Source organism: Dicentrarchus labrax, unplaced genomic scaffold (genome assembly GCF_905237075.1).
Source record: "Dicentrarchus labrax unplaced genomic scaffold, dlabrax2021, whole genome shotgun sequence".
In the NCBI taxonomy this organism is placed as follows: Eukaryota; Metazoa; Chordata; class Actinopteri; family Moronidae; genus Dicentrarchus; species Dicentrarchus labrax.
Genome location: NW_026136724.1, coordinates 13833941 through 13850507, shown reverse-complemented (window position 1 = coordinate 13850507; position 16567 = coordinate 13833941). Strand labels below are relative to the sequence as shown.

General features: G+C 39.8%; 1 protein-coding gene across 4 annotated transcripts; it reads right to left on the bottom strand.

Annotated features, from left to right (window-relative positions):
- Positions 1–1274: 1274 nt before the first annotated feature.
- lrguk (leucine-rich repeats and guanylate kinase domain containing) lies at positions 1275–16200 on the bottom strand. Of its 4 annotated transcripts, none has more exons than XM_051391958.1 (21): positions 15939–16200; positions 15634–15687; positions 15285–15386; positions 15040–15121; positions 14801–14901; positions 14438–14519; positions 14113–14237; positions 12682–12825; positions 12225–12305; positions 11850–11936; positions 11630–11736; positions 10985–11107; positions 10256–10352; positions 7460–7573; positions 6300–6501; positions 5407–5523; positions 4851–5008; positions 4482–4570; positions 4093–4161; positions 2572–2690; positions 1275–2313 (listed from the first exon to the last, which is right to left on the bottom strand). In XM_051391958.1, exons 1-21 carry the CDS (start codon positions 16071–16073, stop codon positions 2099–2101), a joined length of 2403 nt encoding a protein of 800 aa, XP_051247918.1. In that variant the 5' UTR covers positions 16074–16200; the 3' UTR covers positions 1275–2098. The 4 variants fall into 4 exon arrangements, with proteins under 4 accessions (XP_051247918.1, XP_051247919.1, XP_051247921.1 ...); XM_051391959.1 differs by having other exon boundaries at positions 10985–11104; positions 15939–16199; XM_051391961.1 differs by lacking the exon at positions 15939–16200 and adding an exon at positions 15815–15916.
- Between the last annotated feature and the right edge of the window lie 367 nt (positions 16201–16567).

Below are 16567 nucleotides of genomic sequence, written 5' to 3'. Positions count from 1 at the left end.
TTCCAATTTATGTTATTTCTAACAACATCCTCGCTGGAATAAAAATATAGATTAATGCTCTTTCCTTCCATTGCTCAAGTCTCACAAATATCCTAAAAAATTAATTCATAACATTGGGCACTTGAGCTTTGTGAAAATTGATAACGTGCTTCTGCATATGTCCCATAACAACTCTTTCCTGCAGACATAAATCTAAGATTTCTTTGTTTCCCCCGAGAATGTGCTCTCCTTCTCTCTTTGGTGAAAAGTGTTGCTGTCTTGAGGAGTTATGTCTAAATGAAAGTGTGTGACATGTTTATTTTTCAGCAGCTGGTGAAGTGAGGGAAGTAGACGTGAGTGTGGCACGTTGTACACGCATACTGTATGCTGTTTAAACTTTCTTTGTTATAGAGGATGTTTTGCAATGGTTTATGATGCATAGAAACCAGCAGAGAGAGAGAGATACAGTTGTTTGTTGTTCTATTCAGTTAAACAGAATAGGCTGCAGAAGCTGCTGTAGTCATGCAATCTAACACTGCAAACAGGTAGGCACAAACACAAAGTAACAGAGTAACAGAGGCAGATGCATTAAAAATAGATTGACAAGCTCTGGTATCTACAAAGGTATGTATTGAGTGGAGACTGTCGGAGGGTAAAATATGAATACACATCCAGGACAACAAGCAAAGTTCCCAGTCACCTCTCATCTGTACCTCATATTATTCTTCTCCTAAAACAGACATATAGGCTATTGCAAACCTTCATTGTTTCAATACCTCTATCCTATGTAATGTTAAAGCACAGGAAGTCAACATGTTAGCCCATGATACGCCAGAGTAAGGGGTGCAGACTGCAGTGTAAGTAGGTTAGACCCCAGGGGCCCTAAAGACACTGTCTGGTTTCAAACTGCCAAAGAATTATGACAGGGTTGCAACATCTGCTGCCTGAGAGGAAGACAGACAGTGATGGATGGCCAGGTGTGTTTTGTGTGTACACACAAGCGTGTTAGTGTGGAAGCGCTGCATTCACATATACAGCTCAGGAACCAAGACATGCATACTGTATGTGCACATTCACATGCACCTACAAGAAGACTGGCTGTTAAATAAGAAATGCATACATCTATGGCAGATGACAATTTCCATTTACAATTAATCAAAAATGAACAATGGAGAATTCACAAACATATGGGTTCAATATGCATGGCTGTTTGCAACACACACACACACACACACACACACACACACACACACACACACACACACACACTCACAAACTGTCAAAAACACAGTAACTTGTTTGTGATGGCTCACTGTTTAATACCTGTCAACAACTTCCATATGAATGTGTTTCCAGTTGAATAAATAATCCCATCAGAAGAGATAAAGATTAATGATGTATTCATCATACAATGACAAGAGCTTCACGCTGCACATAAAAGATCAGTATCTAGATGTCAATGGCAAATCCTATTTGATGAGATTACTGAACAGTAGGAAATAAAATGCCACTTCACCGTCACGAAAATTAATGCTACATTCATAAAACATGACATGTACCACATACTTTGTAGACATGAACTTTTCCAAGATGGAAGGATACCCCCTTAAGTCATGAATCTGAACATATTAATGAAAACACAAAAGGAGCTTCAACACACATTTTGGATGACTGAAAGGCATGCTTGTCAATCTGTGTGAGCCTGAATCATAATGTGTGTCAACATTGTCTTTAGGTAATTCTACAAAGAGAAAAAAAGCAACAACTTTACCTATAATTATACTGTAGTCACCTTATATATGGTCATTAACACCATCACTTGTCATGTGTACTGTATATAGCAAGCGCCAAAGATCCGGACGTGTTAAGGCACGAGTAACAGATCACAGGGCAAGGCAAGTGCTGACAGTGTAATCTAACCTCAAGTGTTTGGCTCGGGTGTTTCAGATCACATTCTGTGTATTTTGTGGTAAGATAGCAACAAACGTGGTTTTGTGGTTGACTGTTAACATTTGATTGACTTTATCTTATTTTATTATAATGTTTGCAGGCTTCAAAAAGCAGCTACTTTGAATATTTACAAAGTTGTTAGATGACAGACACCTATAAAGCTTTAAAGCTATCTCTCCTTGTCTGCATCAAACCCCTCTCCGGCTGCTGGGTGTGGGCTGGTTCTGGGTGAAGGAGCTGGGCTGGGTGCTGCAGGGGTCTTGCGTCCAGTGGGGATTGGTGGCAGGATGGCCTTGACGTTGGATCCAGGATGTCTATCAGAGGAGGGAGACGTGGCCACTGCTAGCTGATCTGTGTCTGGACGAGTGGCTTCAGGAGTATGGTCTGATGCCAAGTGGTATGAAATGGGAGTATTTTACTTGACTTTTCAATTACAGATAGGAAAACACATATAATAAATCTTAAGAACTTAATATAGATTAGATTATCTTATAATCATATGTACTGATTTGGTGATTTACAGACAGTAAAGATAATAGTTTTAAACTATAAACTTCTAGTGGCCCAAACATCTTTCCTCTCTTTGCTTTCTATATATAACAAAATAGAACAAATTATTTTAAAAAACAAAACAATAATAACCTTTAAGTGTTTCCAAAGTGTGTCCCAGGGCAGAGATATCTAACGGCTCCACCAGGCCAGACAAGGCACCGGCCGAACTGGGCACGGAAAGTGCTGAACTAGCACGAGACTCATCTGAGCTTCAGGAGGGAAAGAAGGGATGGAGGAAGAGACAAACCACAGAGGGTGAAGGGAAAATAGACAGACAAGGAGAGAAAAGGGAAGTTCAGGTAGTGAGAGGTGTACTGAAATGTGTGCAGTGGAACAAAACAAAAGTTGTTAGAAAGTGAATAGCTTCTGCAAAAAGAAAATATAGCAGAATGTGCTGGTGGTAGTTTCACGATCATCCTGGGAACACCAAGAGGGACTCCAGAGCTGGAGATAGGGATTGTTATTGGTACTGTACAAACAAACAGGTATATATTTTGGGCATTTAATTTACTCATATACTGTAGTCCATGAAGCAAGACGCATACACATGCACACAAACTCACATGAGTAGAAATAAACAAACCCACAAACACAAGACTATGCCAGGAAGAAGAAGAATACAAAAGGATCCTCTGTTACAGTGTGTGAGATGGATACACACAAGTAAAGACATATCCCTATTAAGAGCAGTGTAGACAGATGTCTGGAATCCACTATAGAAATACTGAAGGGCTGAGTAATGCTAGCAGTACATACTGGGGGCATTTATTGCTCCAACCACGTTGACAGAACTTGCAGATTTTCAACAAGTTTGGTGAAACTTGCCTTCTGAGAATATGTATAATACCCACAGGCAACAAATTAAATTTGACTGAACACGCATGTATCTTAAATGTCCTCTTCTGAGAGAACTAACGAAATAAATTTGATGGTAATTTGTACAGGTGAGAGAAAGCTGTGTGTGCTGTTGCATGCAGAACACACACACACATATACACACACATACACACACACATACACACACACACACACATACACATATACACACACACACACACACACACACACACACACACACACACTCACACACACTCACACACACCCACATAACCGCACATACTATGTCAATGTCTGACTGATTTAATCCATATTTGCGCAGTAAGCCTGTTTATTGAGAATAAGTGTACACACAGGGGAGTCCAAAGCTATAAAATCAGAATTTTCAGCGAGTGCATTTGTGTTTAAGCAAGTGTGTGTGCGCATGTGTGTGGGATGTGTGCTCAGATTTGTCCCCACATGGACTGTACCAGCAGAATGAGCTCTATAAAAGTGAACGCAGGCTGTAAAAACAGGCCAGGGGAGTAAGGAATACTACTACAAAAGCTGTGTCCTGCTCCTAAATCTTCAGTCTCAGATTGTTTTTTTATGAAACCACAAGACTTCCTCTGGTTTCTCTCACCTCATCTTAAATCAAAAAGCTATTATTATGAATTTAGAAACCATATACAGAGTGAAATCTTATACGACTTTGAAGTATGTATATAAATCTGTTATGGTCACACAGCAGGATCTGGCCTTGTGACTTTTGACTGCATGTGTGTGTATTCTCACCTGCTGTCCTCACTGAAATGGGAACCAGGATCGTGATTATCCAGTGATGATGGTTCTGTTTGAGCCGATCTAAGGTGAACAAAAAATGGGAATAGTATAGTATAGAAAAGTATAAATCAATTTCACATTCAGATTTGGCTAGTGGCTGGTATATTTTTAGGACGACTGAGAAGAGAGTGCCACTACACAAGCCCATCATATTAACAAACAGTTAGATTCAAATAATTTGGGCACCTGCCACTTCACCCTGAAGGTCAAACAATAACCCAAAACAAACCATCAAAATGCAGTTAGGACAAGTGCACCAATTAAACTAATTTACCAGCTGAGAGTGCCCACTTGAAATTAAGCATTGGAGTGCAGTGGAGTGTGTGCTACTTATAATGCACCTTTTGAAGAGCTGGCTGTAGACCCCTGGACTCTTTCCCACTATAGCCTCTCTCACCAGCTGCTCACGCCTGCTGATGGAAGCTAGCTCCTGCAGAGGGGAGAGACGGAGGAGGAGTTTAGAAGAATTGGGGAGGTGAGAGGAAGGGGAGACAAAAGGGAGAGTGAGGTTGATGTGGAGGGTGATTAAAAGGGAGAGGAGAAGGGGTAGGGGGTGGGATGATGATGTATGGCAGTGAGGATGGGAAAGAAAACCAGCATCTTGTTAGAAGATTGAGGATTCTTTTTGCATACATTTTATACAGTCTATTTAACATTCACTTGCAGGCGTCATTACCAATAAATTTTTCATCAGACATGTTGTAACTCACAGTGGGGCTCTTCTGAGGGCTGAGCTCTGCCTGGATCCTTGCAAAATAGTTTCTGTACGAGGGATCTGCGGGGTCAAGGGCTGTGGCAGAGTGTGACGTGACTGGGCCTGATCCTGACCTTGACGGGGGTGAATGTGGCTTCTCCTGTGGCTCATGACCTGAGTGAGAAAGAGACAGATACAGTATATCAATACTGTGTATTACTGTATATTGTTTCAGCATACATACATACACGCATGCCTGTATGAAAACAGATTAATAGACAATACTATTATTATTATTATTATTAATTTAGACAACACCAAATCTAATTTATTGCCACATTAAAGGGGCACTCCAGTGATTTAGTATTGCAATTTCATAAAGTTAAGGGAAAGATTTAAAAAGAAGGGTCTAAATTGTTGCAGCATTAGGCCAAGATATCCTATTACTCATGTGCTTTATAAATAATAATAAAAAGTGAAAACTGTGCAAGGCGCACTTGACTGCACTTTGCACCCTGTGTCTGACTTCAAAAAATGAGCTTGTCTGCTAATGATGATCTAAACAAACAAACCTGCGGAGGTGTTGTCAGGGGATGTTCTGTTCTGTTTTTCTCCTTCTTCCTGCTCCTCTAGCAACAGGTACTCCTTCACTACCTGCCTCAGTGTTTGATAAGCTTCTTCCCAGTCATCTACTCACACATCCAAGTGCGCACATACACACAGAGCACAACACACAAAAAAAAATCTGGTTGAGAACAGAGCCAATGCATCTCCCATCAAACAGCAATGAATCAAAGATATGGGGATGATGACCTTAGTGTAATGAGGTGCTAGCTCGCAGTGCATAAAAGTGATGAGGTTCCCCACTCCCTGTATGTTCATCTCATTAAGAAAACAGCTAACATGTCTGAGTGCTTTCATGAGGGAATGATAAATACAGCTATTCTGTGGCTACGTGCCCTTAATACATGTGGTAATTGGATTGAAAGTGTAGCGTATGGATTTTAGTGAAGTGTGTTAATTTATCTAAGGCTATACCAATGACACTTGTGCCGAGCAGGGCAGGGTATTTTTCGCTCTGTGAGGCATTACAATGACAAACTGCCTGTGAACAAAGCATTCACAGAAGAGACGTCAAAATTTCTCTCTTACTAACATCATACATATCCAAAGGTTGAATAAGTAGAAAGAAACAAATGTCCTCTCTGGGAATCAATTAAATGTTTTCTTAAAAAAATTGATTTTTGTTGAAAATTAATTGTGAGTATTTATAATTACACATTGTACTACAATTAAACTTTCATTAACTAATTGCAAAATGGGTCTGTTAAGCCACTAGAGGATAATAAATTTGCATAATTATACTGTGTAATGTACACTTAAATCAACAAGTACAACATCAAACAACTTAAATAAATACATTGAATGTCATAATGAAATTCTTCAATTATAAAGTGCTTCCTACCACAGGGGATAACATTATCGAAGAATCCCGGCCGATGCCTGTTGGTATTGGCGTAAAGCACTATACGTGACACCGCCGTGTCAATCTGCGCTTGGGTGTAGAGGTCACGGCTTTTCAGGTGGTCCATGTACTTCTCCAACTGGGTGGGGATAAGCAGGATGTATCGAGGCTCAAAGTAGCTGTTCTTTAGACTGAACACACCCTGCGAGGATAGACAAACAGTTTGCAGTTCTGTTACAACAAGGGTTTAATATTCTGTTTATTGCAACTTTGAATTCTATTTGAATAGTTTGAACTGATCCACACGGGGCTGTAGCAATTTTGGAGATGAAAACTGACTGTCTAACAACTCAAATCCACTGGCAACACACTTCCTCACACAGACAGGTAAAAGCAATTTAGTGTTTCATACAGTGTTTGTACGACTTCACACGGTCTTATCCTGAATCACAGAAAATATTACAATCAACTTTCATTCCAATAAAGCACCCTATTGATACAGAGAAAGCATTTTCACTCTCTGCCCCATGGGTTTAAAACAACAACAGAAGACAACCAATATGGTTTGACAAAAATTCTTCCCCCCTGGCAGTTTTCCCATTAAAAGCAGTACATAAACATTGAATATAACATTGTTTATAACACACTGTAATGTAGTTGTATGCAGATATAGGCAATATTTACTTTGTCAACAACAATTATAAATTCTCCTATGAAGACATATTTTATAATAGTACAACTGTGTTTTAATATATTGTCATTCATTATCTGTTTATACACCAGCATCTACTGATGGGTACCCATGTGAGTTTTAGTTGTTGACAAATGCATTAATAAAAACTTAGACCTGCTTACAACTACTTTATTGTGTAGAGTGTGGTATATCATTTATTCAATGTTTATACACTAATTAAACATATTTTCACATTTATTGTACATGTAACGACTGCACATTTTTATTTCACTGTGCTGTGCTTTAGAAAATGTATCTAACATATAATATAGTATACATGTATAACATTCTATACGTACTACATATATATGTATAATGTATATATATATATATATATATATGGTTGCTGGTAGATCCTCCATCTTTACTGTTAGCCAACCTACTGGCTTTAATGACCACATATGGTATATGAATTTTCCATACGCACCTCTAGCTCCATATGCACACAGCAGGCTAGTCCTTCTCTGGCTACTTCCTCGATGGCGTCTCTGGTCAGACCGTACCTGTGACCCCCGTACTGCACGGTCTGCATAAACTTACCCTAAAAGGGAATTATGAGCAGAGAACATTTTAGTGCCCTGCTTTATTGTCCTCCTACTCATCATGTTACCAGTTATGAGCAGCATTTATCTCCTAAAGTTGACATGATACTTGACATGCATACACACAAACGCCTGCATGCTCTATCAAGATTAACAACCTAAAGCCATTTGCCCACCTGTGAACTGAACTTATGACCCTGTTGTAACCTGGTTTGTTACTTCTCACACATGACCCCTGACCTTTTGTCTGACAGCTTTTGGGGCAGTTTCATTTGAAAAGCATAATTTTTAACTCTTAACAACCTCATGGCCAAATCCAATCTAAAACAAGAATGTCTTGTTCTTTGGTTTGTGGTAGCAAAAGGGAATTGAACAATGAAATAAAACTGAAAGGATTTGTTATCATTCCAAAGAAAAGTTGTACTTAATAAATGTGTATGATATCTATTAACTGTAATTTAGTAGCTGTTGTAAAATGTAAATGTAAGTTTAAAGTATTTTGTTTTGTATTGTTTTATTGAAGCTTATTTTGACTTCATGACTGTGGTTTGCTACATTTAAAATCACAGCAATTAGAGGGCCGGTCTTTGTAACATTCATGTTGAAACTGGCCTGCCAATTAAATGACCACATGTGGAGCCAGTAGCAGTAAACAACATGCCAACAAGAAACTGGTGATCTAACTTAGCTTCATTATAAAAATAGACTCAACTCTCTGCCATTTAGAGCTGCATACCATATGAAAGACTGCATGATACAAAAGTGACACCGATGAGCCACATTGTGGTATCATGTTATGACAACATTATGAGCACTGACAGGTAAAGTGAATAACACTGATTATCTGGTTATCATGGCACCTGTCAGTGGGTGGGATATATTAGGCAGCAAGTGAACATTTTGTCTTCAAAGTTGATGTGTTAGAAGCAGGAAAAATGGGCAGCATGAGGATTTTGAGTGACTTTGACAACAATTTGTGATGGCTAGAAGACTGGGTCAGAGCATCTCCAAAACTGCAGCTCTTGTGGGGTGTTCCCAGTCAGCAGTGGTCAGTACCTATCAAAAGTGGTCCAAGGAAGAACAAGCGGTGAAATGGAAACAGGGTCATGGGCAGCCAAGGCTCACTGATGGTCCATGTGGTCTGATCCAACAGACGAGCTACTGTAGCTCAAATTGCTGAAAAAGTTAATGCTGGTTCTGATATGAAGGTGTCAGGACACACAGTGCATCACAGTTTGTTGCGTATGGGGCTGCATAACATTATTACCCAACAGGGTGCCCAAGTGGTCATAATGTTATCTCTGATCGGTGTATAATACTAATGTAGAGAAAACTCATTAACCGTGAGTCACTACATTTGACATTTATTTATGTAAGATATACTACTTTTTTCAAGCTCCCTTTAACATTTTTTATGTCCCTGAACCTTCCTAAATAGGTCTGACAAGCATTCAAACACTCAATTACAAGCATCATATTTGTGATTCTGTACTACCAGACCTAAATGCTATTCAGACAAAATTGCACAGCAGGTGATCCTTGTGTTTACAACACAGTAAGGAGTATAATAAGTACCAAGGACTGCTGATTAGGGTTCATTTTGTATAAGAACAGCCACAAGAGGTTAGCTCAAAAGGTTATGATTGCATAGTTACTGAAAAGCATCTCAGAGGAAGTGAAGAGGAACAGGGCAATAGACAAATGCAAAGTGAGTAAGAAAAGGAGGGGAGAACAGTGACGAACCAAGTAACTGGCAAGAGAAGAAAATGCAGGGTGAAGAAGAAGATTGGAAAAACCAAGTAGAGAAAGGGACAGACTGTACAGTTAACCTGATTCACTTCCTCTGCTGGAGGAGACAAAAGGCATAAAATCCAGCATCAAAGCCCACGCTGTGTAAATCACTACACGACGCAGACCTCCATTCATCATCCCCAACCGCTCTTACATAACAGGCAGCTTCACTAGAGGAATAAGATGGAAAACAAATGTGTCCGAGACCTCTGACCTCAGCACACATTTTTCTGAATTAAGTCTACTCATTTGACAGTTTTGTTATCTACAAAGCATTTGAGCACACGGTTGGTGTAAAGAATGAGATCTAGTTGCTGCTGATTAACACAAATACGAACCGACCGTGCCAAATAAAATCAGAGCCTGGCACCAGCTGACTCTCAGAAAAGAAATGTATTTTAAGCAATTTTGACCAATGTTTGCATAGAGGACTGTCAGACTAATAATCATCACTACCATGGTGTTTTGAGAGATGCTGTGATAAGTCATCCTCAAAATTTTTTTAATTAATACAGCCATTACACCTTATCAGAAAAACTAAATTCAACTTAACGTATCTTTGTTAAATGAAATATCGGCCAGTTAAAGTAAAATCAATCCATCCAAGTAAAAGTAATTATCTCAACTACTCAACTCATTATCGCCAGTGAGTGAATTCAGTCTGCAATTTGCGGAGTTATGTGAATGAAGAACAGTAAAAAAAAAAAAACTTTCAAAACCCAGAGTCCATTTAATTAGTTTGTGGTGAATATTAATCTCTTTGCATGATTTATAACACTGAATGTATGAGATTATTTTGAGCCCAGAACCCAAACTAATCTTGAAACATGTATTTTGTTCTCATTTAGTCGCTCCAAGGGTAAAAAAAGCTTAATGGCAAGCTAACCTACCATGTGAATCATGTTCTGAAAATCGTCCTCACTGACAAAATGGTAATCAATTCCATTCTCCTCTCCAAAGTATGGCCCCCTTGTGGTGTGACAGGTTCTGTAGAAACAGACAGACAGACAGACACAAACACAGACACACACATGGTAGAGAAACACTCAGTCTGGAGAGTTCAGGGAAACATATTTAGCTATATAATTTATGAGGGCTAAGTATGTGAAAAATTTCAGACCTACAACCACTAAAGGGGACCAGTAGGGGGGCTATGAGCTCGGATAAGACCCTTGAATTTCTGGAATGTTTCAGAAAGTAAAACCAGCCACTAGGTGGGAGCCAGGGAGATGTCAATAAGTTTGACTTGCACAGTGCTGCGCTGTTTTGCCCCTGCATTTAAAGGGTAGGTTCAGACTTTTTCAAGTCTATTGCTCATATGCTATATGTACGTTGGAAGAGTTATACGTCGGAGTTTATTATTAATAGTTATTAATAATTAATAATTATTCCTCTTCTCCATGAAGAGATCCCATCCACAGCAGTAAGCAAAATACAAAATAGAGAAAACTGATAGAGAAAACTGTTAAAACTGTCATACCACTAGTGATATTACCAACAGTATCATTCAGTATAAGTGAAAGCTTTACTGTCACCATTAACATTTTTTTTTAACTTGTTTTACCTAAATATCTTAAATAACAATTAATTTTTTCAACAAGTACTGACTGAAGACTGACCCATAAGCAAAGTATTCGCAGAACTCCTGACACAGTCTGTGAGCCAGCTCTCTCTTCCCACAGCCTTGAGGACCAGTCAGAACCAGCATGGGATACGGGGAGTCTGCACTGGGCAAAGTACTGCTTGGAGACACACACACACACACACACACACACACACACACACACACACACATACAGTTTCTAATACATTTAAACTAGATCATTCTTAGATAAGTTCTCTCTCACAAAAGAAAAGCAAGATTTAAGTTTACAGAGCACAAACAGTCGTGAAAGCCTTTTCTACAGTCAATATAAACGGGAGCCTTGTGGGCAATATGGATGTGGTCTTTCTAGGAAGCACGGAGGAGAATGGTAAATTGACTGTAGCTGCAGCATTTTATTTGCTGATGATGGATGTTTTTCAAAAAAGTGCTGATGCATGAACAAATTTTTTTTTTTTTAGGTAGTAGATAATGTGAGCAATACAGAAACACTGCAGATAAAATGCTGCTCATGTTTTTTAACAACTTTCTTGATAGTTGATTTTAAATGATTTTATGATTATGACTAATAATGTAAACCTCTACATGCACACCTCCTGGAACAACACAGAAGACCATTCAGAAGGTAGGATATTAAACCATACTGTATATTTGTACCAACCTGTCATAGACCACCTGGGGCTGCATCAGCTGATACACCAGATGGGTCATGTGATCCCTGGCTGCTACCACATCCAAAGGAGGGTCGTACTTGTTTATTGATGACACCTGGGATTTAAGGTTAGTAATCAAGTGTCATATAATTGACTTAGGTTGGTGGCATTCATTCTAGCTTTATAAAAAAAAAAAGGCTAATTACCAAAATACATGTTTATTTGTACCTTTTCTTCAGCAGTGACCTTCTCTTGGTCCAGCATAGTCAGATGTTGAAGGAGGAAGACAACTGCCAGTCTGTAATCCGGTTGCTCCTACCAATTACATTCACATGGTATATATTACAAAAACATATGATGAATCTATAATTAAAGCACAAACTGAATACAGTAAACGGAGGTGCCTGGTTGAAACACTATTAACTTTAAAAAGCAATATACAGATGGAAGTCATCATAGAAACTTGAGTGCTTACAGGCTTGGTACAGAATGTGTGATGAGTAGCTACAGGAAAGTGGCTGTGAAACTATCATACACAGTATATCTCCACACATTAAAAGAAAGTTCTCATAATAAGACACTGTTAGTAAAAGGTTGGGTTACCTGTACAGGGTTTTCCAGCAGGTTGAAGTCCCTCAACAGGAAAAGATCATGGATGTGTTTGCACTCCTGAATTTCACTAATCTGAAACAAAACCCCAAATTTATGCTGTGTAGCCTTCGTTTATTTGTGGTTGTTTTTTTAATTAGACAATGCCTGACAGCCATGCCTCCCTTTGAAATGTCCTTAAAATACAACACTTAACATCTACATACAAAATGTCTTTTGGGGGTTTAAAGAGAATGTACAGTACTAGAACTCAAAGTTCCCTATATGGTGCATGGACTTACTCTTACTTTACTCACAGGGTAGCCTTATTATATTTTCAGTAAATTTGTGGTACAGATCTATTTTTGTTTGAATTTGAATCTCATGAATTAGCTTAATCACATGTAAGACTTAGACTGACATATTTGTGCTATTAACCAACTCTTTCTGAATATTTTTTTCAAAGCAATACCAGGTTTTTCTCTAGATTGATGGACCCCAGAAGGTGGAGATTCTGGAGGCCAGAAAGACTGTTGATGCTGTTCAGAGACAAGTCGAGATCCTGCAGACTCTTCAGATTCTCCAACCCTTCAATCCTCTCCAGCTGATTCCCCCTCTGGACACAGACAGCAAAGAGAACACATTTAAAGAGAGAAGTACGTGATACACATGAATATGCACGCATAAGTAAGTGGCTTCCAACCCACAGCTCTATTTCATATACAGTCAACGATTCCCACTAATAAATATAAAGGACATGCCATGGTCGCTCTGCAGGATGCCTGAACCTTCTTTCCCCTCAGTACCGAGTTGAGTGGCAGGCCTGCCTCTCTCTGCTAAATCCTGACAGGTGACGACTGACAGCCAAACAGCTGGCGTGGTGCTAGCACAGCACGCTAACCAACTAAAGAACCAGACCTGGGCACTCCTCCCTTGTCAGGGTCCCCAGCCTGCTTCTCACTCCATTCCACCGACTAAAGTTGTTATCCAGCCGTCTGGCCACACCTCAACCTACTCTTGCCAAGCATGTTGCCTGGCAGAGGGCTGCTGTCAGTGGGGGTGGGTGACTGCAGTGGTCCCCTGCAGTTCTAGGTCGGTGCTGTGATGGGCTGTGAAACAGGCTGGCTGACAGGGCTGCGCTGTTTAGGGAGGCAGCATGTGAGGAAGAGGGGTCAGGGATGGGATTAGATGGATGCTGGATGGACAAGGTGTGAGTGTGTGTGTGTGTATGTGCTGAACTTGGTCCAGGCTCACTCAAACACCAGCAGCTGGTCCCAAAGCAAAGCTACAGACAGGGGCAGACACAGCCAGACCGATGGCTGCTGACAATGAGGAAACACTGATAAAGGACACAACACGCATGTGCACACACATACACACGCACAACCAGAGAAGAGAGAGAGAGAGAGAGAGAGAGAGAGAGAGAGAGAGAGAGAGAGAGAGAGAGAGAGAAAAGGCCTGCTGTTGGACCATATGGTGATTCTCGAACAGGGGGCCAAGGTTTTACTGGATGTAAAAATGCAGCCAAAAACAGAGACATAAAGAGAAAGACAGAGGGGAGAGAATGGAGAGACAAAGAGAAAAAGGTGAAATTTAGCATAAATAAGGTAAATACAGGCAATCAGAAAGAACTCCAAAATAACTCCTACTGTGTGTGTGTGTGTGTGTGTGTGTGTGTGTGTGTGTGTGTGTGCGCGCGCGCATAGATACTCTACAACATGTGGAGGGAAACAACCTCTTGTGAAGCAATGCCTTCCACGTAAATGGAGGCAAAGAAAGACAAATGAGATGTCTGCTTAAAATTAATGTTTGTAAGTATGTACTTGTACTGTATGTATGGATGTTTGTGTGTGAATGTGCACTCTGTGTATCATATTTCAGATTGTAATAGAGTAGGACCTACAAGACAGAGGTGTGTGAGAGGAAGACTGTCCAGGCCGCTGATCCTCGAGATCTTGTTGTGTGCCAGGCTGAGATGGGTGAGCTTGCAACATTGCTCAAGACCAGTGATCTCACTGAAACTGTTGTCTGGGTGTGGGCATGTTAGGAATAATACACATGGGGAAGATGCAGTTGAACATAATGCATTCGTGAAGTACATTTACATGGATATTAGGTAAAGAAAGAAGCTACAGTGTGTGTGACTGACAGCGAAATATGCAAAGACAAAGGAAGTGTGTGAGTTAATGTGCACATGGATGAATGTAAATGTCTCTCAGCAAGGATACGGCCCAGATCCAGTTTGCTAAGAGATGAATAGGCTGACAAATCCTTCATTTTTGTCATACGGTTGTGGGAGAAATTGACTTCCTGAAAAAAAGCAGCACACTGTTAACCAAAGTCATCAAAGTCTTCTGTACGTCTCACAGAAGAACATTTCCAGTAAAATCCATAGAGTATGGGAAAGAATTTTCAATTTGCTAAAGTTCACTGTCATTCAAGGGCAGTTAATGCCTTGTAAGCATATCCAAAGTGACTACAGATGGGCTATGGAAATGCAAGCCTATCTTGAGGGAATAAGCACGAGAGAGTGAAGCCCAAGCCAACAATCAAATGTGCTCTTATCCTGTCAGTTCAAGGTCTTGCATTACCTTTAGGTTCTTAGGAGGCTGGAATCCAAAGAAGTTGGAGATTTCATTGTGAGAAGCGTCCAGGATGACGAGGTAGGGCATGTGGCTCACACAGGACAAATCTAGCAGTTGAGAAAAGTTAGAGAAACTGATAAAAGGATAAAGACAGCCACAGGAAACTAAGATATTCAAATGTGAATAAATAATGTCTTAATTACGTCTTTAAAGGATATCTTATTAATCTAGTAACGAAAACTCACCCTTAATTTTGTTGTGTGGCAGTTCCAGCTTTTGAAGATGGACATATTTGCATAAAACGGAGATGTCACTGAGATTGTAACTCTGGAGAAGAGAAAAATACAACCTTGGTTAAAATAAATGTGACACTAGCAAAAAGAACTGTCAACATAAAAACAACATTACACAATGTGAAGGTAGGCTGATTTGTCCGGGAATGCTGTGTCTTGGCAAATCAGACCATATAACGCATGTATAAGTGTCTTACAGGCAGAGACAGGTGGTGGTACAAGTGTTGCAGCCCTGTGCCAAAGCGTCCAAGGTTGGACATATTTCCGGAGACCATCGCAGCAGTTAAAACGCCATCCTTCTGTAAACATAAGAATAAAATAAAATTCAGTGTTTGTGGAATTTACAGCAGTGAACTATAATGATCCCTGCAATAACAATACAGGGACAGAATTTACTGGACCACTAAAAGCATCAGCTATTGTGCTCACAGCTTCCTGCCCCCCAAAAACACACATGCACATATTCATGCAGCACACACACACACACACACACACATTGTGCACACAACGAATGCACTTTAATTGCTCTTAATGAGGCTATCGCACCTTGCTGTGTTGTTTTACTTCCCCGGACCTCTCGCGCAAGGTTACCTGCTTTACCTGTTGCATAACGGAACAAATATAAAGGTTTACTCAAACTGCTCCATTAACATGCAATCACTCTTCCTTTTGTTACATTTTATCTAACCCCCATTCCACTTTGGTACAATGCCATATTCTAACTTACATTTTTGCCATGATGCAAACAATAAAAAGAGAGAAACTTAAGTAAAAAAAAAAAAAAAAGTTTATTTCTGAAAAAGTATGAAGACACACTACATGTAGCTTAGTTAAGGGTTTCTGCTCCTTACCTCCATCTCCCCGTTTTCTTCTATCGTTAGCTCATTGCAACCGGGAGCCTCAGCACCGGGAGCGTCACTGTGGGACTCTGGGGGGCAGCAGCTAGGAGACGCTACGGAAAACTGTTGACTCGTAGTTTCCGTCATTATGTTATGATGAAAACTCGACGAGGAAGGACTAACTGGCTGATAGACAGTCAAAGTCGAAATATCCGGGTTCCAGCTATAACTAGTAACGTTACTTTAGTTTTTCCACATGAAGCGTACGCCGTCGTCGCTAGGCAACGCTAAGACAAGTGTGAGACGAAAGGAATTGTGGGTGCTGTAGTTGCAAAGCGACACAGGTGCTGTGAGCATTTGTTTTCACAGGTAAAGGGAGCGTTGTTAGCTTGAAAGAGCAATTAAAGTCATTGATAGATAGCCCAGGTGATTTAACTGAATAATGACTACTAAAATTCAATAAAACCCAACTTGTTTCTTTTTTTTTTTTTTACTTTTTATGATTTGACTAATTATTTCTATATTTTCTTCCAATATTTGGGCATTTTGAAATACACAATTTAGGAGATTGACTTATAGATGTAAATTGTAATGCAATTTATTTTTTGTAGTGTCTCAGTTTCAAAAGACCTCTCAATCAA

Bases quoted from the DNA above. Each gene is read 5' to 3' on its own strand.
- lrguk (XM_051391958.1), bottom strand. From the start codon at position 16,073: ATGACGGAAACTACGAGTCAACAGTTTTCCGTAGCGTCTCCTAGCTGC. The intron at 14,902-15,039 runs GTGAGTTTTCGT...CTCAACTGCTAG, and splicing joins GCCACACAACAAAATTAAGG to ATTTGTCCTGTGTGAGCCAC. The intron at 11,108-11,629 runs GTTGGTACAAAT...TGTGTCTCCAAG, and splicing joins CCCCAGGTGGTCTATGACAG to CAGTACTTTGCCCAGTGCAG.